Below are 26,850 nucleotides of genomic sequence, written 5' to 3'. Positions count from 1 at the left end.
GGAATTCTGAGGTCTTTTCCTCATCAGTAGAACAGCAGATCTCACAACTTTCAGATAAAACTGAAGGTGCTAGCTCCGTGCTGGGTGTCAGCTTTGGACCGAAATGAGCTGAATATTCTTGTGTCAGCTACTACTGTTAGAATTGCCACTCTCATTCCCATACATAGCATCACAGCTCTGACTCAGAAAAATCCTGACCTTATCAATTTGCCTTAAAGATAAAATGTCTTCCCAACTTCAAGATCAGACTCGCAGAAGTTTAAAAGACATCTGTATTTCAATGACTGTGAGAAAAGCAGCACAGTTCTTAGAACCAGTGATCTCAGCTCACATAGGAAGGCTTTAAGGGTAAACTAGTTTAACTGCCAATTTTCTCAACTATTCCTGGCTGCCAACAGAGAGCAGAAGATGCTCCCTTTTCCTTGCAGGGAGAAAGACCCTTTTAGCAGACTTTGAGTGCTATCTGATAATTTTTTTCTGATTCCCAAGACACAGGGGAGTTTCCCATATCTACAGAAGACAATTCTCCAATTCAGTTTCATTAAAGAACAGGCTCCAGTGTGTTGGTTCATAACCAAGTAACATCCATGTATGATTCATTCATTGTGAAAAAGGAGAGGGAGAAATCTAATATTTGTTCTGTTCATTCTGGTATTCTAGAGGTCTTCATTCTTCCACTGAGAATGTTTTGGAAGAATAGAACACAAATATCACAAAAAGACAAGATTACATTGTCACATTGTATTGGCAAGTCAAAAGATAAAGTTATAGCAACTTTGATCAAGATCTGTTTATAAAAATATATGCCCCAATAGAACTGTATAAATAAAACTGTATAGCTACCTGGACTAACATTTCCTTAGAGAACGTGTTGAAATAATAAGTGGCATGCTCCTCAGGATTGCTGTGCCTCGTACTTCTGGGTCCTACAAGGGCACCATTGTTATCAAAACCTTCAAGCAAACAAAAGATAAAGCAGATAAATATTTGCAGTTTAATAGAATACATTGCCAATTTCTTTAAACTAGAAATCCACACACTAGCACTGATAACTTACCAATATGAAGTCCAAGTCACGTTGGCAAGAAAAAGATGATTTTATAGAGTTTAATAAGGGAAACTAAGTTCTATTTTTCACACAAGCAGTTTGCACACAAATAAAAAAATTAGATTTATGCAATATTATCAACCAATTACTTCTTGTACAATTGAAAAATGTTCACAAATGCTGCAAAACTCACAATCCTTAAAAGAAAGACACAAGCTGTCACATAAAAATATTACAATGAGAACACAAAATTCAGTGTTTTAAGTATATAGAGATGATCATCAAAACAGTGATGTGTTGGAAAGAATACCAGTCACACTACAAAAAATAATTTTTTTTAGTTCAAAATTACACTAATGAGATGGACCTGTGTATTTTCTTTTCTTTTCCCAGTAGGTTTTTAACTGCATAAAAAAATAGGCTTAAGGAAGAAAAAAAAATCAATTGGTTAACAATGGTTAAGATAACCTGATTTAAGGAGATTAATGTGATTTCTAATCATAGAGAATGTTAATAGGTCACCTCTAGATGTAAAACAACAGGAAGGATAGCAAACACCAGAATTAAATAATGCCATAGCGAACAACAGAATTCAGACAGTCTTCCAACATAATTGATCTCCATCTGCAATGTCTTATGTTAGGAATAGAACATCATGACAACAGAAAAGCAGCACAACATCCAAAGAAAAAAATAAGAAAAAATCCTATATTGTCAGAAAGTTTGTCCAAATATATAGCAAATAGATGAAGTAGCTGTTCACAACACAGGACACAGAAGTCACTGTAAAAGTATTCTCTGAAGCCATATGACTTTCAGTGCAGACTGTGTTCACAAAACAGCTGTAAAAGAAGGTTCCACAAATAAAAAAGGTAGCATGATATTTTAAATACACAAAATATCTTTTTTAGTAATAGCAAAAGACATATCTAATCCATCAAGTTTAGATGAAACATGAGTGCAGTGTTTAATCTAGAAACTACTTCTTCCCCAAATTTGAAAATGCAGGTATGGATCATGACATTGCATTTCACTGTCTTTCTTTAAAAGATGAATCCTTTGCAAGTCAGTGTCTTGAAGAATGATTAACCAAAGCAGCCAGGATTTTCTCATATTTAACTTCTAAACTCCTGCAGCTCCTACAGCAACACAACCAACCCCCTCATGCAGAGCACTGTTGCTGACTTCTTCCCTCCTCATAATTTCAGCTCTCTCTCAGGACCCTTTGCTACTCATGTCCTTTCTCCCCAGCCACCCACAGGTTACCTGCCTCTGACATCTTAACTATCAGCTGGAAAAGGTTCTGGGTAGCCTGAGAAGCACATATGTGCTTGCTGGTGAGCTGGGAAGTCAAACAAACAAGGTAACAGCAGACTGCAAAACATATCAAGTAGAGAAACCACTTCATGTCTCTCCATCCAGTCTCCAATTCCTGGGACACACTTAGGAACTTCCATGATTTTGACTTCTTTCAAAATGGGTTTAAAGAGTAACTGATCAGATTCATGTGACCACAGACTTCATTTCCTTAAAATAAAAAGACTGAATAAGAGTAATTGTTTTCTAAAATTTTCTAATTTCTGGTCTTTTAACTGTTCCCTGAATAGTTAACAGCCTTCTAATGGCTATAATTCTATGCTACCCTCTTCTAATTACATGCTGGTTTCGTATAAAGATTTAAATTTGTACTGTATTGATTTTATGTCAGTTAGTAGAATTCTATTCCCAATTGCTCAATTTTTACTCCAGAAAGGTGTTGAAAAGTGATGGGTGATCTGTTAATTCAATCAGGCAATGATCTAATGAAGTTTAAAGTTGCATACACTAACTGTAGTATCAATGCTCTTCAGCATTTTTTTTCTTTTTATATTTTCTGTACTGTTGTGCTCCAACTACCATTTACACTCTATAATGCATGTTCTCTGTTTTCTCTATTCTATGTTTTTAGAGAAAAAGTTTCAGAGTGCCTGTTTCCATGAGCCTACTACACCAGGCTCTACCCTTGAACGTGGCCCATAATTGCTGCTAGAGGAAAATGCATCAACAATTTATATGACAGGACTGAATTCCAGGATGACATTCTTTGTCTTCTATGTTCACGGAAAGAGAAAGTGACTTTCTTTCTTATGAAAGAAATTGAGTATTTCATTTTTCCAAGATCCTTTCTACACAGTAGTGCTAACACTGATAAGGAAAATACAATCCATCCTTCACTTTTAGTGGCCAATGGAATGAAAGACAAACCCACCTAGAAGCCATGCATAAAGCCTTCGGTTGAGTGACATATCCCTGCGCAGCACTACGTGAAGGGCTGCTGACAAAATCCTGATCATGTCTGGACGCGTTGCCTGAAGAAGTTAGAAACACATTTAAATTTAACTATGAAAAGCAATGCTTTTTGTATGTTAGCAGCTTAATGTTCATTAAAACCTAGCTAGTTTCATGTTTTGACATTTCTGATTTCCGTACAGTACAAGAAAACACAATCTTGCTCTTAAGAAACCAAAATATGATTCTTGTTTGGAACAGATATTATATAGTAACACACACCCTTTAAAACAGCAAAAATAACAGATTTGACTAACAGCTCCTTTTTATTACAAGGCATTTAATTTTACTAGAGGCAAAAGCTTTGGAAGAAAGTTCTTAAAATCCAGTTTTAAAAAAAAAATTAAAGCTCTTTTTCGGTGTCTTACTACTTTAAATGCTCGTATAATTCTTAATATTGAAAAAATGTTGTATTGATAATTTCAATATTTCAGTACCTAAACAGAGGCACTCCCAATACTCCTATAGTAACTGATAAACATGAATGAAGTCCTTCCACAAGCAAGAACACAGGTCTTTCTTACATAAAAGTGCAGTTTTTTCCTAATTTCTAACAATATGAGAATCAGTCTTGTAAAAGTTTTCCTCTAGGAGTGAAATAATTCATGGATCGTTTAAAAACAGGACATAACTAACAATAAATGCAGTCCAAAAAAATTATCTAGAAGTTGTAAGGTCTATCTCTCACTACTGCTAGGGCTAACCACTCAGCCAAAACCAAACACCATTTTCAATTCTCTAGTGTTCTGAATCTGTTGGGCTAAGAGGATTAACTTTTGCTTATTTTGAACACTGGGAGTTGGAAACTTGCAAATGAACAGGTAATTTGCTTTCTCATCAAATTGGTGCAAATTAAAAGCTTCTGCATAGATGAAATATAATTTGAGCTTACATACAGAGAAGTTAAAGTTAACTTCAAAGTTAACACATCAAGTTAAAAAGCAGAAGAGCAGAGATCATGACACAAGAATAGCCAAACCTACCAGAGAAACTTCTAGATGTGACTCTTGCTGGAGCTTGGAGAAAATCATTAACAAAAACCAACCAAATACTGCTACTGACTTAAGAAGTGAAGTACATTCAGTAATTTGTCAATTCATCTCTCATGTTAATAACTTACCTGGCTCATGTGGAAAGGAAAACAAAAAAGGATAAGGTCCAATGTGCTCCTCTGAACTAAAACACTGGTATCTTGTACTGAAGTGCTTACTGCTTCCACCTGAAGTAATGGTAGAACCCCACAGAAAAGTTATTTATTATTTTAAGGTGGTAGATAAAAGACAGCACTCAAAAATAAGAACAGATATTTATAAACAATGATAAGTACTAAATGAAGTTATTTTAAATTTTGAATAGTAAAACAAGACAAAACAGGAAAATTAAAAGTTTCACCACTAAGAAAATATAGAATCAATAGATTCCCTAAACTATACAAACAGCTCTTGCTTTTTGTATATCACCAATGAATATCTTAAGTTTAAAAGACAAAATTATTCTCTACATCTTTAAAAAAAAAGGAAACCAAAAATTACAACAAAACTCAATCACTTTTAGCTGAAGCATGTAATGAATGGAAAGTTTTACACAAAACCTAAGCAGTTCTGATACATTAATTCAACTTTGGAACACTCCTACCATGCATCAAAACATCAGTTTAACTGGAGCTATAATAAACGTGCATTTACATCTCTCCAAAGGCTAAATTCAAAGATAGAGAACACATTTAAATCCCCGCCAAAATACATTACATAGAAAGTAAGTAACTTCAGTGTTGTTACTTACTCATTATAAGTTCACTGTTCCATTAAAACATTACCATTAATTCAATGTCACTGCCAATTATGTAGAGTTGATCCTCCATGGAAAGCTTCCTGTTCAGATGGGAGAGGACATAAGTGATGCCAGGCAAGCGCACTGCGGGGCTGGTGAGGAGGCTCCCCCAGAGAGCACTGTAGAACGCTGACTGATCCACAGCTGAAGCAACTTTCTCCAGCAGAGTGTTTGTCCTGCAGTAAAAGCAAGTCAGCTGAATCAGGGCTTATATCACAGCTCTTGCCCCTGTCCCCAGTTTTAAGAAGTATTAAAATTAATTGTTACAGGAAGGTTGTGGAAACCCAGGGCACCGGGAATATTTCTCTGTCTGCTCTGGGGTGTCCTGACTGCCAGGAGAGCACGGACTTTGACCCTCATTCATGGAGAAAGTTTCCTAGACTTCAAGATAGACTAGAATCCACAAAAGTGTGAAATAGATTATAGAGAGCAGTGTAGGTGTATCCCTTAGATAAGAAATTTAGGTTTTGGGATTTTTAGTACGTTGTGGATGGAAGCAAGATGGAGGGCAGAGGGTGGTGTCCGGGATTTCTTCTTCATACTTCTTCCTTCTTCTTCACCCTAGTTTTGGGTGGCATTTTGATAGGACAGAAAAGTCTGCATTATGGGCTCTTTGGGATCAGTTATTGGGTTAAAAGGGAAAATAATCTAGGTGTCAGCTCTTAATTGAATAGTTTAGTCTTAAAAGACCTTGTAAGAAGAGACTGTTAGCCATTTTGTGCCTTGCTAATGGAAAGGCTGCCGAACTCGTGATTGTGAGACTGTTTTACTGATAAGAAGTAAACACCTGAGTCCGAACATGAACTACCATCTCAAGTGCCTCCACTCCAGACCCAGAGAAACTGATAACTGTGCCCCATGTGAGGATCAAACTCTCAAAACTTCTTTTGAGAGGCCAACAGAGGCCCAGTTATATACTGAACCCTATAATGCAGCCTGAACAGAGCAATCCAGCTAGCAAGCCTGTAGGCCAATCTGGCTTGCAAAATGCTTTTGGCTTGCCCACAGGTTCTCTTTATATATTCCTTATGTACTCCTTATGTTCATGGAGCCAAATAACTCCTTCGTCTGCTGCTTAAAGCCAAGTGTTGCTACAGACAGAGGTTTCAGACAGACACCAGGAAAGCACAGCTACTGAAGAAAAGAATCAAAGCAGATGGTTTTTGACCCCTCATTCCTTGCACCAAATCCTTCTGGTAATAACAGAGCATAAAAAGACCCCAATTCTTTGAGCACAAGCAATCTCCTCCCCTGTCGTCATTTCCTCCAACTCATGTGGCAGCAGCTCTACACCCTCTGGAAGGTTCCAGGAGGTGAGCTAGATAGACCTTGTTCCCTGTTGTAGTGATGCCAACTACACTGAGTGTGTGTGTCTGCCTACACAGAAATAGAAAAAGACAGTGTTGAATTGCTCTTAACATACACGTTGTGAAAATTCAAGTTTCTGAAGTTGGAAATATCAAGAATATGTAAGCATGTGAACAATTCCAAGAATTCCAAGTGATGGAGTGTAACTTCATCCTTTAATATGTTAAGATGCTACCTCAGCAGCTCAGATGCTGCAGTTATGTGTGTCAACCCATATCAAGAGTCATAGAATTGTTTAAGTTGGAAAAGATCTTCAGGATCATTGAGTCCAACCCAACACTGCAAAATCCATCATGTTCCAAACTGCCACATCTACATGGCTTTTAAATACCTCCAGGCATGGTGACTCCACTACCTCTCCAGGCAGCCTGTTCTCATGCTTGACAACCTTTTAGGTGAAGCAATTGTTCCAAATATCCAACCTAAACTTCTCCTGGAAGAACCTAAAGCCATTTTCTTTTGTTCTATTGCTTGCTACCTGGGAGAAGAGAATGGCATATAACACTAAGTCTGCTTAATGCCAATTCCCTTTCCATAACTACTAGCAGGAACAACTAACAGTTAATTCATCCTAATTAACACTAAGAACCTCCTACCATACCATTCTGTTGCAATTAATATGACAGCATCAAATTAAAAAGCAACCACCTTGAAAACAATAAAATCCACATACAAGTACATAGTGAAAAATAGCAGTAAACCCCCTCCCCAGATCAAGCATATCACCTTATTGACATAAGTATCCTTACCTTTCATAATACTCTGATCCCTCCTCTAACCCAGGCAGAATCCCAGTTAACAGTCCTTGCAGTCCTGGTTTCAATGTTTTCCCCAAAGGGAGGTAATAAATCTCATACAGACTCAATAATGTTGGCTTGACAGACATAGCAGCATTGGCAAGGAGAGGAAATAGTCCAGAACTGTGAAAAATAAATTTTACATTTTTTAAAGAAGCTTCTCATGTGACAATTTTTTTTCTCTCTAAAGACTGCTATAGGTGCATCCAGTATAGTTATTAGAAACATCAGATTTTTATCTTAGAATTGTGCATAGGCATGGACCACCACACAATATGACTGTCTTTGGATGGACAGGTTGGTATCCCAAGGCTAATATTATGAGCTTGATTACTATTGTGATAACAAGCACTGAAGGCCCAGAGATGACTGTCTGTCACCAATAAAACAAGTATGATAAACCAGAAGCATCTCTGCATAACAAAATGTTAATTTTGCCCACATTGAACCACATCACAATTAAAAGTGTATTTAAAAATATATTTTCTTTGCACTTATTAAGAAGAAAAAAACAAGACTGGATAAGAACAATTTGAGGAAATTTAAAGAAATAATTTTCTGAAAGAAAAATCATGGTATTTTATTTCAGCAAGTAACCTTGAGGTAAAATTTAAGACATTTATACTGTTAAGTCACATCAAAGTATATATTTACTCCAGAAATTTAGTCTGAAAACAGATTCTAAAACTAACAATAAACCCTATTCACAATTTTGTTCATAACATAGCCTGTGAAGGACTGAAAAAACTGAAAGTATGTTCTGAATTTACTTGAATGTGAGTGTAAGTTCATGAAAGTTATAATGTGATCTCCTAAGAAGTAACATAGATACTAAAATAATATTTGCTACTGCTACTAAATATAATAAATTATTACAAACTGTACCAATAATCAAATGCATATGAACACAACTTCAATGTTCAAAATCATTGAGGACTCAGTTTAGAAGACCCTGACATATAAAGAAGAAAATCAAAGAACAGTAAAAAGGGTAATTTTAAGGAAAGGGTCTTAAAATGTATACCTACAAATCTATTATTAAAATAAATATCTATGTAGATTGGGTATTGTCCACGATAGAGGAAAAAACCTTACAACAATTCATTCCAAAATACAAAACTTTTGGTAAAAATGTTTTTTGCCTTTATTTGTCTAGCAGAAATTGTCCTTAACAAGCCATTGTCAATTGGCTTCTTTTTTCTACAGAAAATGTCTTTTTGTTCAATAAGCAGCCCACTAATCCACAGTCATTCTTTGTAAGGCTATTACTCACACTTCAAGATCTGATGTTCAGACACTGGCATTCTGCTTTCATGACAAATACTGGAATCTTTGATAATGCCATAATGTGAATGTCTGTCTTTGCCCTAGCAGCAGTAACAATAGCTTTTAGTTAGATTATACAAGGTAGCATTTTCCCTTACCCTAGAACTTTCTGTTAATGAGATCTTGCAGCTACTGAATCACTGTACAAGCACAAAATGTGAGCTATGAGTTCACAGTGTCTTTTAAAACATGTGGAACCAGAGAACCAAAACACTCCCCTCCTCAATGTGATTATATATAAACATCATGACCATGCAAGACAGAAGAACTGATGCTATGGCATGCAATTTCTTTCCAAGCATTAATGCACACCTTTTCTACCTAAACAGAATTTCTTTTTATCACTTATCATTTATCACGAACTGATGAAATTTAAATCTCTAGGGACAGGTAAAGATTAAGAAACATGTGTGACAGTGTGCACACATCCCTCTATTCATTATCTAATAAATAACTTAATGTCTTGCCCACCCCACTCAATCAAAAATATACGCCTCGTAATCGAGGTTTAGGAACCAGTATATGCTGACTAAACTTAACTTTTCAAGGTTATCCTTCCTTTTCATTATCATCAGTTCCAGAGACTGATAAAAAGTTTGTACTTGCCCCCCATGTTAACAAAACAAAAACTTTCTGTTCTGTTAATTTTATAATAAAGTTTCTTGCAACAAACTATACTCAGATTCTTTTCCAACAACACTTAAAATAGTAAAATGTAATGTTAATCAAGTGCTAACTTTTCAATTACTATACATATGGTACATCACTTTATTTCAATGAAAAAATAATAAATTCCAGGTTTTATTGCACTAAAATCACTTCCCAAAAAAAAATTAGGTGACCTGTTTCTCTTCCGTTATACAATATTCAGAAGAAAAATACTAGACAAGAACCAATATCATGAGGGAAAGAAATTGATTCTGATTGATTCTTGCTATATAACAAAGTAATACTGTGAATATAAAATGCAGGAAAACAAAAGCATCTCAACTATGCATTTGGAAAGGAGTTGTTTAAAATATTGTACCTGTAGAGGAACAGATCTTTGGCCAAGCGCTTGGGTCCAATGATTTTAAAAATGATCTCATATGTTTCAAGTGCCTTGCGATGAACGCCTCCCGGCAGAGCTGGATGCAGACATTGTGCCAAGCGCTTGCCTATCGTCAGCTTCTTGGGTACTACCTGGTACTTGGCGTTGTTCTGTAGCACCTGGTAAATCAGCACAAAAAAAAGAAAAACAGCACAAAAGAAGTTAAACATCAAATGCACATTTTATCAAGGAGTTCCTGGACAGCTTCCATAAGTCACCACACAAACCTAGGTTACAAGGAAAAAAGCCAAGGCCATTAAAATGCACCGTGGAGCTTTTTTTTTGCCATGCTTTTCATTTATACACTCGTTATAGGTAATATTGCCAAGGCAACTTCACTTGTAATGGGCTTCTTGCCTACAGCTTGTCCATTTGTCATTTACTCATCCATTTGAGGACAAAAATTGCTACTTTCATTTCATAAAATCCATTATCACTAGCTCAAAGAGGACTATTAAACTGTGGGTCATGAGTCTGGGATAGCTTTAGGATCACATACAAAACTTTACCACTGTCTGAAACTATGCAATCACTTCAGGACTGGAGAACAGAGTTGCTTTTACATATTTTGATTTTTCTTTCTCCATATCATAGCCTTCACATTGCACAAACATGCAGCAAGAACTGCTACAATCAAAAAAAAAAGAAAGAAATGAGAGTTTATACAAAGCAATGATGCCACTTCCAACTATAATGTCATTTTCCTGAGTGGTGTTGCCTAGAAACACATACAACTGACTAAGATAAGATTTTTATGAATATCAGGGTCTGTATGCATTTGTGAAGTGCTATTGAAGGTGACAATGATATTGCCCATTAAAATTAACTGTTTAAATGAATCAGAATGTTAGCATTCTCTGGTCCATGAATTATTTGAGCCTCATTTTAGAACTTATGCTTCATAAAACTACTGCTGATATTTATACCAGTTACTATTTTTCACATTATTTCTATAACACTGAACAACATTAGAAGTAAATGTTACTAATAAAAGAGATGTTGCATTTATTTCCACTAGAAACATAACTAACCTCTCCCTTTAGTTACATATACAAAGGGCTCAACTCTAGGTCTTAGAAAGGTCTTTGATTTGTTTGCTCCTTGCACACACCCAACATTTGGCTCAGAGCACTGAAATATTTGCAAGAGGTGGCTGGAACCTCACCCTTCTGTACTGTTACACCAGTACCTTTTGCAATTCCTGAGTCTTTTTAAGAGCACTTGCAGGCATACCTTGTTTAGCTTCCCAAGTGCTGATATTAAATCTGCCCATTCACTGGAATATTCAAAGTTCTTCAGTGCTTTGTCAACAGCAGCTACATAGTTCCTGTACTTGGAATCAGTCAGTAGCTCCAGCTCCTCCGTGTTCATCCTCCCACGGTGTCCCCGCTAGAGACCAGCTTGCAATTCATGTACAGACATTACCTATTCAAAAGATAAAAGAAAAAAAGCCCTGAAATGATTGTTAAAATATGTATAACAAGCACTACAGTTTCCTCAAAGGCATTAAAAAAATCTGAAATCAGGTTACAACAAACTATAAACAAAAGCTAACATATTGTAAACGAATATTAATAAATATTTAACACATGTCCAACATCAAGTCCTACTAAAAAAACCAAACAAATAATAAGAAATCCCAACATCTCAAGCCAAACAAAAATCCCTAGAAAAATAATGCATTTTCTCTCCCAAAAAGCACTGTTTGTTCTAAACAATGCAATAAAGTGATTTTTCATTTTCTTTTTTACTTCCTCTGGGTCCATCACTAGAAACCCCAACCTCAGAACAAACCAGCCTTTCTGCAAACAGAAGACACCAATCTTTCTGAATCACTTCCAAGCAGAAGACAAAACTGAAGGACACATACAATACAATAGTTACACACTATTCAAGAGGACTTCTGTGCATCAACACTTCCTTTTACAAGACTTGCTATTCTAATCCAGTGATGCAACTCTACTTTGTTTTTATACTATTGTCATCCAGGCACAACAAAAGTACATGTTTCCCAGTGTTCTGTAATCGTAGGCTTTTGCAATTTGCCCAATATATTTTCATCATGTGGTCTACACCAAGTAATTAAGGTATTTTAGTTCCAGAAACATCACCCTGTACTTTTATAGGTCATAGACTACTTTTTTTTTTTTTTAATAACAGAGATCCAGTAATCTTTTAAAATAAATGAGTTTTTAAGGCTACTTTTACCCCAAGCAAATACAACTCAACAAGAAATGCCATTGCAGCATGTCTGTGCACTAGGCAGATTTGGTGCCCCTTTTAATGGAGGTGTTATTGGGGGAAACTTTTTGGGATCTCTTTTGTACTTGGCCTCAGAAGAGACTCCAGCATTCATCAGATGCTGTTCTCTTCTGTCTCGATTAAAGGGAAATGGGAAGACAATCGTGTGCAGAAGCGCAAGCTGAAGCATGACTGAAAAACCAAACAAATCATTGAACAGGTATGAAGAAGTAATATTCATCAGACTGTCTTTCAGGTATGATAAGGAAAGTTACAAGGACAGAGAAAAACTAGAAAGTGGCAGACAAAATGAAAAGAGCTGGATGGAAGGAGTGAATAAAAAGGTTAAAGAAGTTACAAAAAATTACAAGGTTTCTGCACTCTTGATTCTGGTGGCAGAGTAATAATGACAAACTGTCTCCAAGACAGAAGAGAAATGCAAACCATTATTTAAAAAACACATGCTGAGTGTCAAATTGATAGATTTCACAATGTCTCACTGGCATAAAGCCCTTAGATACCACTTTTAATTAAAAAAACAAACAAACAAACAAAAAAAAAAGAAAAAAACAAAAAAAAAAAACAACCAAACAATCTTTTCATGTGGTTTCATTTTATAATAACAATTTTTGGATTAAATCCCAAAAAATATCAGGTTTGTTCTGGAAAACCTGTAAAATGCCAACAGATTTCTCAAAGAGACAGCTGCACAACCACCAAAGTCTGATCTCCAAAAGTGAAATAAAGTATTAACACTGAAAAAAGAAGAAAGAACCAACGTATAAAAGCAGAAGACTTCAAATTTTTCCAGGCACAGTGGAGAAAGAACTTGACACAACAAATAATTATTTTTGAGTGAAAAATGCATCAGAATCCTTTTTATCCAGTTAAAGCATAAATGCAATCACTTATGGCTGAGTGGGAGACATGGCTCTATGTTCCCCAATGCTTGAAAGATCTGAGAGCTGAGAGTGGTCTGATAAAGGACTATCAAAGGTTAAACAAACGAGGCAGAGCACAGGGTTAAACAGGTAGCTTCCTTTCAGACTTAAAAGCCAATTAGAACTATCCCTTAATTTTGAAAACAAAATATATTAACATCTTTGACTGAATAACTGTACTTTTAGACATGTCTACTGCCACTGGCTGTGCAAATATAATGATTATGAAATTTTGTATGGAGAAGAAAAAACATACTCTATTTTCTTACTACTCTACAGTTATGGTCTCACTTTTCTATCTTACAAAAAGTTGGTTTTTTTCAAAAGGAATTTATGCAAAGAATTTCCTGCATGCTTTTTCCCACAAAGAAATGTCAGTTTTAGACAAATCATAAGTAGCCATAATAAGTAAGGCAGCCAGAGAGGATACTACACGTATGTTATGCATTGTTTTTATAAACCTTGGACTATTTCTATTCTACAATCATTAAAATTACAGGAATGACAAGTGTTATGACTTCTCATGCATAAAAATAAATTTTTTACTATGGTTTTCTTTTTGTTTAGTCTGAAGATATTCCACAATGTAGTTTTTAATCTTTTCATGTTTCCATAATATATTCTTATCAATACTTTCCTGTTCTCTTCATCTGTAATAAAAATGCAGATTTAAAAACATTTGATTTTACATTGTATTTCAATACCATGTAAGGCTTGGTAGTGTCTATTTCCTTCTAAGTATCACAACTTTATTCTTCCATGGTTTTCTACTTTGAAAAAACAAGATAAATAATAAAATATGATACCTCAAAAAAAATTTGAAAAATAGCATTTTCTGCTACACCATCACACAGCCTACAGAACAAAGCATTTATCTTATCATTACACAACCACCATTTGGCATGAGGGCCAACTTTCCTTGGAATGTTCTTTATTTGTTTCTCTTTTTAAACAAAGATATGAAGAGCACCATCCTTTGGGTTTTTTTTTTTCCCGTTTAGTACACCAGATGAGATGAGCCAAGCTTCTCAGACTGAAGGTTAAGCCATTCTCATGAGTCTGGCATAGGCAATCACTGACCTGTCAGATGGCCATGACCTTTTAACCTTCCTCATTATCAATGAGGAAGAAACTATCTAAGATGCAATATACACTATCAAATAATTTCATATCATTATATTTAAATCATAAGTGATTGCAGAAGTAGGTCCTGACACTTACTACCTTCTACTTCACCTTCTTGTGGGGATTAAAATACAGATACCACTCGATTGTGGGTACACCTGGATGTCTGTGGAGTCTTTGCACATGACTGACAAGGACAGCAGTTGTCTGGGGCTGTGGCTCTTTTGCTGAGGGCTGTGCATAGTGTGGTCCCAGAGCAGCCTCCAGCTCCCTTCACTGATGAGGTGGTATTGGTTTTCCTCCAACTCATGTTAAAACAATACTGCTACAGCTGTGTTTCCACAGCAAGTGCTCATTCTTCATAACATCATAACACCTAAGTGCCTTCTGTCTCACCTCGACACAAACCATTCACCTGTTTAAGAGGCTCTAAATGTTTTTCACTGAAGCCAAAGGAATGTGGAGAGGAACAGCAGCTTCACCAAATCAATTCCATAAATGCAGCTTTTATCTAGAGTCTGTTCTGATTCAATCACAAGGTTGTAAGACTTGATTCATAAGCTCTCCCTTATCCATTTTACCGCAAAACTCCTCTTCAGGTTTGATTTGCTACTATTCCACTCTTGTATTTTTCAAGCATCAGATAATTGCTCTACTTGTGTGTTCCACCCAATCTGTAATACTGAAATACTGGTACAGGTCCAGTGGCTGATTGTGGAGTACAAATCTGTGTACATCAAGTCACTTCAAGAAATTTCAAGATTTGTTCCAAGTACTGTAAGAATCTGAGCTCACAAGCTTGCTCCTTTGAATTCCTCAGGGTCTCTACTTTGCAATGCAATATTCCAAGGCAGTTTTTAAATTGTGTACCATTTCAAAGGTAGCTATGGGATGTACAGTAAAAGAACTAGTAGACAATTAAAGAGCAGATGACAAAAATTCTAATTTCACTGTAGTGCTATTGCTTTTTAAGCCATGTATAGTGCCCACATACTAAGTCAGCAACTGCAGAAAAACATTTGTATTTAAATAGACTCAATACAAACACAGATTTGAATACAAAGAAAACAGAAGCCTTGTCATTTGGTAATTTATTATGCTTTGCTTTCCCTCAGAAGCATTTAACAACATGAATAGCAAAATAAGTCTTGCAAATCCCACGCCAGACTCTTCAGATAAAATTCATATACGGAAAACAGATACATTCTTCTCTAACTACAGATAAAGATTTTCCAATTACAGCTAATTACTCTGTTTCTAGATTGACTTTCCATAGACTTTTCCTCTTATTCAGAATTTTTCAAGCAGGAATCTCTAATGTCTTCTGAAGAACAAGAACCATCTGAACTTGTTATTTTGGCCAAGTGCTAGTCAGTAGAATGGCGAAAGAACAATCTCCCCCACAGCACACAAACAAAAACAAAAGCACCCAACCTAGCAGTATTATTAACTATAACTAGCCATTATGTCATTAGTATCTTTCAGCAGCCTACAACACTTAGTAAGATTTAATATTGTGATTAATAAGTTCTCAGTACACTTTTCTGCCTAGTCATATTCACAAATGGACACAGCACTCATATTTTTCCACAGAAAAAACAGCTCTGCTTTAGGTGTTCAAATTTCTTTCACAACAAAATTTAATTAAATCAAATCTGTACAATGATCTGTGCATTACACATACTGGCAACTTCTAAATCAACACAAGATGTTTTCCTGGGAGTTATATCAAAAAAGAACCAAATGCAAGAAAACCTATGGCTTGTACTACAGAGGTTAGCTTAGGTACCCAACTGGATGTGCACCCTCCTTACTTATAAAGCTACAAAACAAATTTATTTATTATTACATAAAAAAACCAAACTGTCAGTAAAAAGAAAATGAATACATTTTTCCTTCTTCTGCATGTTCTTCACAAAAAAAAAAGACTGGAATAAACCTAAGTCTATCAATGAACACAGTCTGATGCAAGGACATCAGGTATGTAAAATGTTCTTTCTGCTCTTCCTGTCATACGGTCTTCCAAAGGGTGGCTTACACCACACAGGAGTTCATAAAGAGGAACTAGGACCAAGCTTAAAAATTCATAAGGTACATACAACAAGCCTTCTAAGGATTCAGCTGCTCTAGTTACTACTTAAAATACCAAATTTTTACGTATAAACACACTCTAAATGAATATGCTTTAGAGCACAATTTTTCTGAAATCAAAAGAATATCAAATCTATGTCTATCTGTTTGTCAGAGGAGAGAAGAAAGTGACCAAAGACTTCTCACTCTCATGAAAATACATATCTCTTCCAATTGACTCTTACAAACAGAGTTTAGGGTGACATTTTAACCCCTCTGCTCAATTCTATTTTATTACAGCTTCTCAATATATAACAGGTGAACTACAAAACAGTTTGATATACTGGAATGAAATTTTGATTTTGACTCCAGATCCACCAACAGAACACTTCCTTTTCTTTCAGCCCTTGAGCACCATTGCCTGCATACTGCTCAGGACTATCTTAGTGTTTCTGGCTAAGTATCACAGACATCATCTTTTCTAGACTTAAGTACTTTTGCACTTCGTGAATGCCAGAATTTTACACTTTTAAAGTATCATTTTTCACGAGATCAAATCACATATTCAGATTTCACAGATCTGAACTTATGTCACTCAGTAAATGAAAGATGATGATTTGCCTCTTTCTTACAACTCAGGTCAACCACTAACTAAAATATTTTCTTCTTACTAAAATAACATTTCCCCAGTTTTCCTTTCTTACAACTAATGATTCCTGAATTATGTAATAAATTATAGCTTAATCAGTGATCATTTTACATCCAAAACCCAACAAGGCTCCAGATACCCTTACTTCTTATTCTAAATTATGCTAAACATCTAACATGCCTTACCAAAAAACAGATGGTAATTTAAGTCAGAATTACACAACACAGAGAAAAATGGGAAAATGCTTCCTTGAAATTGTGGTTATTCTTCAATACTTACTTTCAAATACTTTTTTTTGTTCCCTTCTTCCCTTTGTTGACCACTGTATTTGAACAACCAATATTACAGTCTAAATCTAGAACTGGTCACTATTTCCATCATATTCAATTACACATTTGAAGAAAAAAACAAAAAAAAAAACCAAAAAACAAACCACCTAAAATTTACCATGCACCCAATTTGTGCGTGTTCAGTGTTGCCTCCTTTATTTCATCTCAGCTCAGTTACCATCCTTCTACACAAATTTTGACAGCAATGCAGCCATCAGAGAAGTGTAAACAGTTTGATTAAACATGTTTTTAAAATAGTAATTTCATTCTCACAGCGGATATCTGAACAATAACAAATATTAGGAAGTTTTTTTAAATCTTAGAATGTTTTGAATTAGAAGGGACCATAAAGCACATCCAGCTCCAACTCCTCTGCCATGGGGAAGGACACCTTCCACTAGAACATGAAAGATAATCTGGAGTCACCAGTCATGTTCACAAGGCTGAGCCAAACAGAAACATAAAATCTTTACCCTAAAGTTATGTATAACATTGTATATAGTGTATCAACTACTGCTCCCCGGACCAAAGGAAATTGTTGCCATGCTCTTTTTTTCAAAGGTTGGCTTGCTCCCTGAGCTGGTAGGGCCTTTTTCAGCTATCCACAATCACACTTGCGACATCACACAGTGTCAGTTCTCACCTTCATAAAGAGCTCCTGAGACTGAATATTAGCAATAAGGCTGTTGGGATTACTCTGCACAGGATATGGAATGAATTTACCTGCCATAGCCACATCCATGGTAGCCACAAGTTCAGTGGGTTGGAAAAAGCACTGTCACAGGGAGAACGAGTGCAGCCCCGTGGCTGCTGTGCCGCCTGTGAGCACGGTGAGCTCTGTGCTTTCGCAGTCCCACAGCAGGACCAGGACTGCCCAGCTCTCACACACCCCCACCGGGCCCTGGGAACACTGCCCTCCCTGCCGAGTAGTGCTTGGTAAGTACACGACATCAAATAGTTATCTTCTCCACAGCTGCCTGAGCACACGAACAGGACAGGCTTCCTAAAATAAATGGCAATTGATTTTCAGTTTTGTGTGTTTCAGCCTCATGTCTTCAAATGGTCCCTATACCCTCCCTGAAAAGAATTCTTTTTTAACTAGCCAGCTTTTCTTTTCCAAGCATTTACTGAGAGGAGACTCGAGGTATTCTTTTTCATTCTTGCATATTTTTACTTTTGTCAAATAAGTAAGTCAAATTAATATGTAATACATTCAAAATAAATAAACAACAGCAAAAAAAGCCATAGCAAACATAACAATGAAATAAATTCAAATGAGAATCACTTAATTTACAGTTATGTTTTTTACTACTTTTTTTTTTTTGCACTTTGTTTTAGAGGAGAGTTTGCCAACTTCAGGATACTTTTCAGCTTAGTAAACAAAAAAAATTACTTAGATGAGGTTCACTGTCTTACATTACACTTGCAGTGCTCTGTACTAGTTTGCTTCCAGGGTAATGCTGTGTCTTCACACTGAGACTTCTCAAAATATCCTGATACCAGTTAACACAGACTCTACCAAATTAACAAAAAAGTGGTAGCCAAATAATTTATTAATTTATTCTTTGCTCACAATAATCTTTCATTAATCCATACCCATTGTTCTAATATGTAGCTTCAGGCAGGTTTAACATTCTGTCTCCAAATGATCCTGATAGGTCATTTCACAAATGCATGTCAGAAGCTCTCATATCCTTATCCTTACCTTATTGGATAAGCTAATACAATGCATTTGGGCAAGACTTTTTTCATCTTCCTTTTTTTATTATACCCTGAGGTCTAAGGTATCAGCAATTCATTAATTTCAAATTTCAACTAATTTCTATAATTTTATTCTGATTTTAATTCTGAAATAGTGTCATATGTCGTGCATATATCTCTGCATTATCTAGACTGTGGTTACATTTTACAATGCATCTAGTTTCCCAGTTCCAGAGGTAAATTTCAAAGGAATTTGTAAAGTAGAATCCTTTTCTGACTATTCTGAAAAGGTGCCTGCATGTTCACTCCCCCTATCCTCAGAAGTAAGCCAGAAGACATAAATAAAAGGTTAAATTAGTTACAATTTTTGCAAATGAAAAACCAAGTTAGGCACCATTCCCTGACTTCTAATTATTTTTTAATGCTTATACTGAACTACAAGTTTCCGATAAAAACAGAAATGTGTTGACTATAAAACTATTTACTGATTCTCCTTGGTGTTTTCTTTTCATTTGTTTCAGTTATTAGGAGAAAATGGTTGATCCTGCAGTGCTTCTTCTCCCTGGCCTGTCAGAGGGAAACATATCACTTACTGTTCCTATTTATCATTCAGCTTCTTTTCAGCTACAAGTCAGAGCAACATGGTTATTAATCTGGGAGACCATTTATGTGCATACAGAAAAATTACTTCAATTTTTCTATTTCATGCTTTAGCAGGTATCATTTAGTGCAGCCTCTATCTCCTACTTTTTTCAACCATTCTCAAAACAGGGGTTTTTAACAACACACTTCGTATCTCTTCTTGGTTCTCTTCTACGCATTGCAGATTTAACATAATACAGCTCCAACAAAAACAAAAAATAAGAAAAGAAAAGAAAAAAAGAGAAAAGAAAATAAATAAGGATTTTCAGCCAGCCAACCCAGAGCAAGCAGTCATTCCTGACTAAGCAGGAAGACACTACAGGTGGACAAGCAGGAACGGTGGCCAAGAGAACTAAGCCAGTGATGAACATAGGGAAGTGAACTCCCTGTATTCAAACAGAAAATAATGGCAGGAGATCACAGGCTGAGCCCACTTACACCAGCAGAGTACAGTTCCTTTTCTTCACAGTGGCTAGTAGGGGGCTGTTTTGGACTTGTGCTAAACATGGTTGACAATAAAGAGATGTTTTTGTTATTGCTGGACAGGGTTACACAGAGCCAAGGATTTTTTTTCCCTTTTTATACTGCCATGCCGGCTAGCAGGCTGGAGGTGCATGGGATGTTCAGAGGAGACAGAGCTGGGACAGGTGACCCAAACTGCCCAAAGGGATATTCCAGACAACATGACATCATGCTTAGCATACAATAAAGGAGCAAGGGGGTGTCACTTGTAATGATGGTGTTTGTTTTCTTCCAAGCCACCACTAGGTGTGGTGGGGCCCTGCTCTCCTGGAGATGGCTGAACACCCATCTGCCATGGGAAGGGGTGAATTCATTCCTTGCTTTGTTTTGCTTCTGTGTCTGCTGGTTTCCCTATTAAACTGTCCTCATCTCAACCCATGAGTTTTCTTCCTATTAGCCTTCTCATTCTCTCCCTTGTAGTGCAGGTAGGGGAATGGGGCTTGGCTGCTGGCTGGGGCTGAACCACAGCACCACCTCACCCACACAGCTTGCTGTGCCTGCGATGAGCATTTCTAATGGTCTGCATGGCACACCGACAATTTTACACAGGAAAAGCACTGCCTACGTTGTGAACAGAACCATCCACTCAAATGCACAGCCACTCCAGTAATGGAAGATATAAGATACCTTTTCTTTGCAAAGTGCCGTTTAAATATCTACCGTCACAGGTGCTCCAACAAGTTTGGAAAGCAAAACATTCAGTGAGCTAGAAATGCAGCCTTTCCCCACATCATATACAGGCTACTTAGTTTCCGAAAGTGCCAATTCTCATGTCAATGGAAACAAAACCACAAATTATGCTGTAAACATTCTGCCTGTTTCTAAACTCACATCCCCCCTCATAACATTTATACACGCTATTTTGAAAATTACTGTATATTTTGGATAATCACAATATTTAGGCATCACACTATTAGCAAAAAGTATACTGTTTTTGAAAAGGTACCAACATTTAAAAAACCCCAAACCAAACAAACCAAAAAAAAAAAACCCAAAAAGCCCCCCCCCAAAAAAACCAACCAAAAAACAAAAAACCAACAAACCACCTAAAAAAACCCTACAAACCAAGAGAGCAAATTTGATAGCCAGGTCTGCTTACGTATTTAATGCAGGCCAAGCCTTGGCAGCAAAATGAAGAGACTAGGATCTTCAACCTTATGATATGGCCCCTTATTACCTGCAAGGATCTAGCCTGTTACTCTTTAGATACAGTCTTCCCAACTCTTCACACTCCTACAGCCAGAATTCAGATACCAGTAACACTCTGCAGTAAACCTGAGAACCATAACACTTTCACTACTACTGCATGCTGAAAGAAGATCCAGGAGTGAAAGGGTTTTTGCAATCAGCAACAAAAACAACGGTTGAGTCACCCAGAATAATCTCTTTAAAACCTGCATCTCATATCTAACATATTTTAGGTCACTTAAAGAGATAAATTGTTTAGGCTTCTCTGGTTATTGTCACAGGTATGAAAATTTTATTTCTGAAAAACATTTAACACCAAAAGCTGTCATATATTTATGCTTTTCAAACTGGCATCACAAGATTTAAGGCCATCTCTCCATCAACAGATGAAATTTAACCGTGCATCACAAAGCCCAGCGACAGCCATATGTCCCATGTATCCTTTCAAATACCACACGCAGTAACTTCAGTAACCGGGAATCTCACCTAGAAGAGGCCCACAGCCCCCTGGACGCTCAAGGTCAAAGCAGGACGACCCTAGCAGCCCAACGCCAAGCTCATTCCCAGGCAGGCGGGAAGAGCTCCCTGGGGAAGCTGCACCACGAAGGGCGAAGCCAGGCCCCGCCGGTGCGGGCGGGGGAGAGGCTCCGCACTGCGGGGGGACAGAGCCCGCTGGGGAGCGGTGGACAGGTGCCACAGGTCAATTGATGCAGCGTAATTAACAGGCTATAACCGCTCTCCCCGGGCTCCTCAGCACCTGCCCCTCGCACACATCCCGGTACGGCCCGGCCGTCGTTCGCCACGACGGTGCCGGAGGGGAGAGGAAGGCAAAGCAGAACAGAGGGCCGGCTCGGCTTGGCTCGGCTCGGCTCCAGGGGCGGACCCTCCCCAACACCGGCGTGGCGACGGGGGTGGAGGGAGGGGAGCAGGAGCCGCCGCCGGGCCGCGCTGCGTGCCCGCACCAAGATCCCGGGGAAGGAGCGGAGGGAGCGGCGTTACCTGAGCGACCCGAGCCGGAAGAGCCCGACCGCCACCGGCACCCCCGCGCCGCAGATTGGATGGGGTTCTGAGCAATCTGCTGTAGTAGAAGGTGTCGCTGCTCACGGCACCGGGCCTTGGAAGGATTTCTAAGATCACAGAATCAATGAGGTTGATAAGATCTCTGAGATCATCGAGTCCAACCTGCGATCAAAGGCTACCGTGTTAACCACACCATGGAACTAGGTGTCATGTGCAGCCTTTCTTTAAACACCTCCAGGAAATGTGACTCCGTTGGAATGTGACACCCATTCCAATGTCTAGCCACCCTTTCTGTGAAGAATTGCCTCTGATTGTCCAACCTGAACCTCCCCTGGCACACCTTATGACATTGTCCTCTTGTCCTGTCTCTGGTTGCCTGGCAGAAAAGGCCAGTCCCCACCTGGAACCTTCCAACCCAAACTGGTCTGTGATGCCATGATGTGATATTACCTTTATGTTAGCAGTAGCTGTATTGGGAATTTTCTAAAATTTCTTGTGATTAGTGCACTTGGGTCCTTACTACACATAGAAGTGTACGGGTGCCCACATGGATGGTATTCAAAGGATTTTTTTTACTGCATTGCAAGAGTGATTTTTCAACTGGCCAGTTCCCCAGTATAAAGGGTACAGCTCTTAGACTGTAATCTGTTAGTTTTAAGTCATCATTACAGTTCTCAAATTTAAGCAAGCTTCATAATAGCAAACAGAGCTTATGGTTATAAATTACTTGAGTAACTGGAAAAAAAAAAAGTGTGTTCAGCTTACATGATTAATATTTTAGGCTTTGTCTGAGGACAAGTATTTCTAAAATATTGCCAGGGGAAAATCTCATAATAAGTCTTCTACTCAGTGACTTATGTTGCCAGCCAATATTTAATGAAGTCTAATTTTATTCTGCAGACTTGGGATAATAATAAAGAGTAAATGCAATTCCTTTTCTCATTCAACTATACCAGGAATCAGTACATGAAAAATAGTTACTTTCTGGAAAGCTGACAATTTCCACTGGTTTTCTGAAGCATCAAATATTACTCTACATGTCACGTATTTTCATTAAAATGGTACACTTAAATTTTTTTTCTTTGAAGATACTTATAAATGCCTTTGAGAAGTAATTGTTAACTAGGTTGGTCATGCTTTTGGAGCTATTTAAGAGTGGTGAGCTTCACAGAGGGGAGGTGACTGTCCATAACTGACCATGTGCTTTCACATGCCACTGCATTGCAGAGCGGTTGGATTTCTAAGCTTCCCTTGTGCTGAATTTAGTAGTGGCAGTTACAGCTCAGAGCTCCAAAACACTTCTTTCAAATTGCCTCATCGACTTTATGTGCAGTGGCAATCAAAAAAACATTGTATGTCGTTGGGAAGAATATTGAGAACAAGACAGAGCTAGTTGTTTGGCTGCTGTGTAAAAGGCTGGTGCAGCCTCAGATTGATTACGGCATCAATTCTTGTCTTCACAGCTCAAGAGGGATGTAGAGAAGTTGGGAAAGGCACCGTGCAGAGATGTCACTGCTATATTACAGCAAAAGCAGTAATGACTGTGACTGTTCGATGCAGAGAGAGAAGGCAGGGGAGAGGATTGATCAAATTCTACAAAATTGTGAAAGGCAACAAAGTTGTTGTTAACCAAACCCCACAGTATGAGAATGAGGAGGCACAGAAAATTCTTTTCTGCAAAGCAGAGAACTTCTAGAACATATTGGCACCAGAGGCTGGGGACTTGGACACTAGTTGTAGGTTGAAGGATACATTATTCATATTGATGACAAACACATCCATAAGTGGACACTGAAGGAATTAGGTAGGGATCTACCCACAGGGAAAGTACCTGGAAACAACCACACTATGGAGCTTTTCCTTATTAGTACCTTGTTTTAGTGATGTTGGAGTCGAAATACTGGGCTGGATGTAGCACTGATGTTGGGTGCACTTGCTCTGTAGGAAATTTACCTTCCTTTCTCTGTAATTATTTCACAGCAGAAACGGTGAGAAACCTGTAATAGATAATTTTGAATAAGTGAGGCTCACGCCCTGTGAACACTTAAGATTATAACTTTGTAGCTTTGGGTAAGCCTTTGTAACATCAAAGGCCCTAATACTAAGAGTCAATTCTCCTATAATTACATGGGGTTTATGTTTGACGTATGACCTACTTGTCCACAACAATTTAGTTCACAATATAAATTTGTTTGTGAAGCAATTGGAAATGAAACCCAACATGTGGACTAATTATTTTTCTTCCTTAAAAAAAAAGGAAACAAACAACAACAAAATCCTACACCACCACACTCAGAACAGCATGTAGACAGTACAATCCCATCTTAGAATACTTCAATAAATTCATGCTTTGTAAAAAGCAACAAAATAACTCCATTGAAACTGTCTATTGCCTGCTGTATTTTTTTTCCCCACAAAATCTAACCCTACACTGTTTTCTTCTTTGGGATTCTCCTACTTGGTTTTGATAACTGCAAGGACTAAGATTATTTCACTATAATCCTGTCTTTGATAATATATTGCTTGTCCTAGGGTGAGGTTATGATGCTTGTATCCCCAATCGTGTGTTCTGTTGGTGCTGGATGTTATGTACTGTGTCTTCATGACGGGCTCTGGAGGTTTTCTCCCAGATTTGCCCTAATCCAGGACATTGCTATAAAAGTAAGCTGTGCAAATTTGGCTATTTTTTTGAAGCTTTGCAGATCATGTTTTCAAATAACTCTCTGCAGCCACAGAGGGTCTTGTGACTTCTTAAAAAGTAAACACTTCTAACATTGCAGAAAGACTCCTTTTTTCTCAAACTGAAAGTTTCTTTCCTTGGTGTCGTTGAATACTGAACATCAACTTCTTACACAGCATCCTGGACGAAGTGTGCAGTGGTGACAGTGTTCATAAGGTAAGGGAAAGTCACACAGGCGTATCAGGATGGACTTACAGTCTCTTGATAAAAGATCTCATGAGAGGCAGTAGAAAACCTCAACCTTGAGCAGCAGCTGCCTGTGCCAAGAGCCTGTTTGGTATGAGTACAATGTGACAGCATTCAAGAGCTGGGTGCACATGGATCGGGAGGAATTCAGAAAGACTTGTAAAGCTGCAAGAAAGGGTGGAAAGGGATTTTTTCACAAGGCAGGAGGTGAGTAGTGGTGCCTCAGGACGCAGTCCCCAGTGTTGGGGATCCTGACCCTGTCTCAGCAGAGGCTTCTGTGCAGACTGAACTTTATGGTCATGATGGGGTGACCCCAGCCAGCTGCTAGCTCAGGGGTAGAACCAGAAGAGCAAAAGCATGAAAACTGTGGGTTAAGACAATGATGTTTTAGTGGATGAGGGAAAGAGGAACAAAAAATCCCCCCAAACCTCACCACCTCCCACAACAAGACTGCTGATGTTCAGTCAGTATCTGAGCAATGGCCACTTTGGAAAGACTGTGCCCTGAGTTTTTACTGCCACGAGTGATGTTATATGCCATGGAACATCACTTTGGTCGATTAAAGTCAGCTGTATGATCTCTCCCCCTGCCCCAGGCTCTTCCCCACCTCCAGCCTACTTGCTGGGTGGTATGGAGTGAGGCACTGAGGAGGCCTTAACAGTGTGCAAACACCGTTCAGCAACAGCTAAACCAGCAGTTTATTATCAGCCCTGTTTGGCCACGAATCCGGAGCGCACACCCCCAGGCAGACCCCACAGTTCCTGTGGGGAGGTGCCCCATAGAACAGACGCAGGCTCCTCCCGGCGGTGGTGTGACAGGAAAGCAGGAGATGACAGCCCGATGTTGACACAGAAGAGACTGGGCATAAGAAAACCCCGTGAGACCAGCCGGCTGGGCAGACCTGGACCTTGGGGCTCGGGACCCGATGGGACTCATCCCTGTGCCCCGGGCCTGACTCTACGGCCAGCAGCGGCCAAGCCGGCGGGCGCAGCGGACCCCGGGACACCCTCCCGTCACTGCCTCCCAGGGCACCTTCGGGCCGAGCTGCTGGATCCTGCCCTTGGATCGCAGTAACGCCGTGCAGTGCTACGGGCTTGGGGAGGAGTGACCTGGGAGTGGTTCAGCGGAGAAGGATACGGCGCGCCCAGGTGGCAAAGAACGTCAGTGGCATCTTGGCCTGTATCAGGAATAGTGTGGCCAGCAGGACCAGGGCAGCGATCGTCCCTCTGTGCTTCGCAGTGGCGAGGCCGCTCCTCCAGTGCTGTGATCAGTTTCTGGGCCCCTCAGTTTAAAAAGAATATTGATGTCCTGGAGCGCGTCCAGAGAAGGGAAACAAGGCCCTAGAAAACTTGTTTTACAAGGAACCGCTGAGGAGCTGGGGTTGTTTTGTCTCGAGGAGGGTCGGGGGGACCTCACTGCTCTCTACAGCTGCCTGAAAGGAGGTTTTGGGAGCCGGTCTCTTCTGCCTTGCCTACTGGGACAAGACTAGCAGGAATGCCCCTAAACTGAGACAGGAGACGTTCAGATTAGACATGAGAAAACTATTTTCCACCGCTAGGGCGGTCAAGGACTGTAATAGATTTGCTAGGGCGGTGGTGGAGTCGCCATCCCTGGAAGCGTTCAGGAGGCGCCCGAATGCAGCGCTGTGCGATGCGGGTCGGGGACTTCACGATTCCACGCAGGCGGCGCTGTGACGGGCGGGCGGCGGC

At 38.7% G+C, this 26,850-nt stretch overlaps 1 protein-coding gene across 4 annotated transcripts in view; it reads right to left on the bottom strand.

Annotated features, from left to right (window-relative positions):
- Positions 1–22,246, bottom strand: part of DOP1A (DOP1 leucine zipper like protein A) — a 60,265-nt gene extending 38,019 nt beyond the window's left edge. For 3 of the 4 annotated variants that reach the window (XM_041480399.1, XM_041480400.1, XM_041480402.1), the window contains exons 1-8: positions 22,195–22,246; positions 11,021–11,212; positions 9,725–9,906; positions 7,324–7,494; positions 5,193–5,382; positions 4,497–4,595; positions 3,297–3,396; positions 844–953 (exon numbers count right to left, since the gene is read on the bottom strand). In XM_041480399.1, the coding sequence (XP_041336333.1) occupies positions 844–953; positions 3,297–3,396; positions 4,497–4,595; positions 5,193–5,382; positions 7,324–7,494; positions 9,725–9,906; positions 11,021–11,158 (990 nt within the window). In that variant the 5' untranslated portion in view covers positions 11,159–11,212; positions 22,195–22,246. Of the gene's footprint in view, positions 1–843; positions 954–3,296; positions 3,397–4,496; positions 4,596–5,158; positions 5,383–7,323; positions 7,495–9,724; positions 9,907–11,020; positions 11,213–22,194 lie in introns of those variants that run through there. The other variant, XM_041480401.1, reaches the window with a different exon arrangement.
- Positions 22,247–26,850: the final 4,604 nt, after the last annotated feature.

The sequence above is a fragment of the Pyrgilauda ruficollis genome, unplaced genomic scaffold, assembly GCF_017590135.1.
Source record: "Pyrgilauda ruficollis isolate IOZ18807 unplaced genomic scaffold, ASM1759013v1 scaffold51, whole genome shotgun sequence".
Taxonomy (NCBI): Eukaryota; Metazoa; Chordata; class Aves; order Passeriformes; family Passeridae; genus Pyrgilauda; species Pyrgilauda ruficollis.
The sequence above is the reverse complement of the archived record's forward strand: the minus strand, read 5'-3'. Positions and strand labels throughout refer to the sequence as shown.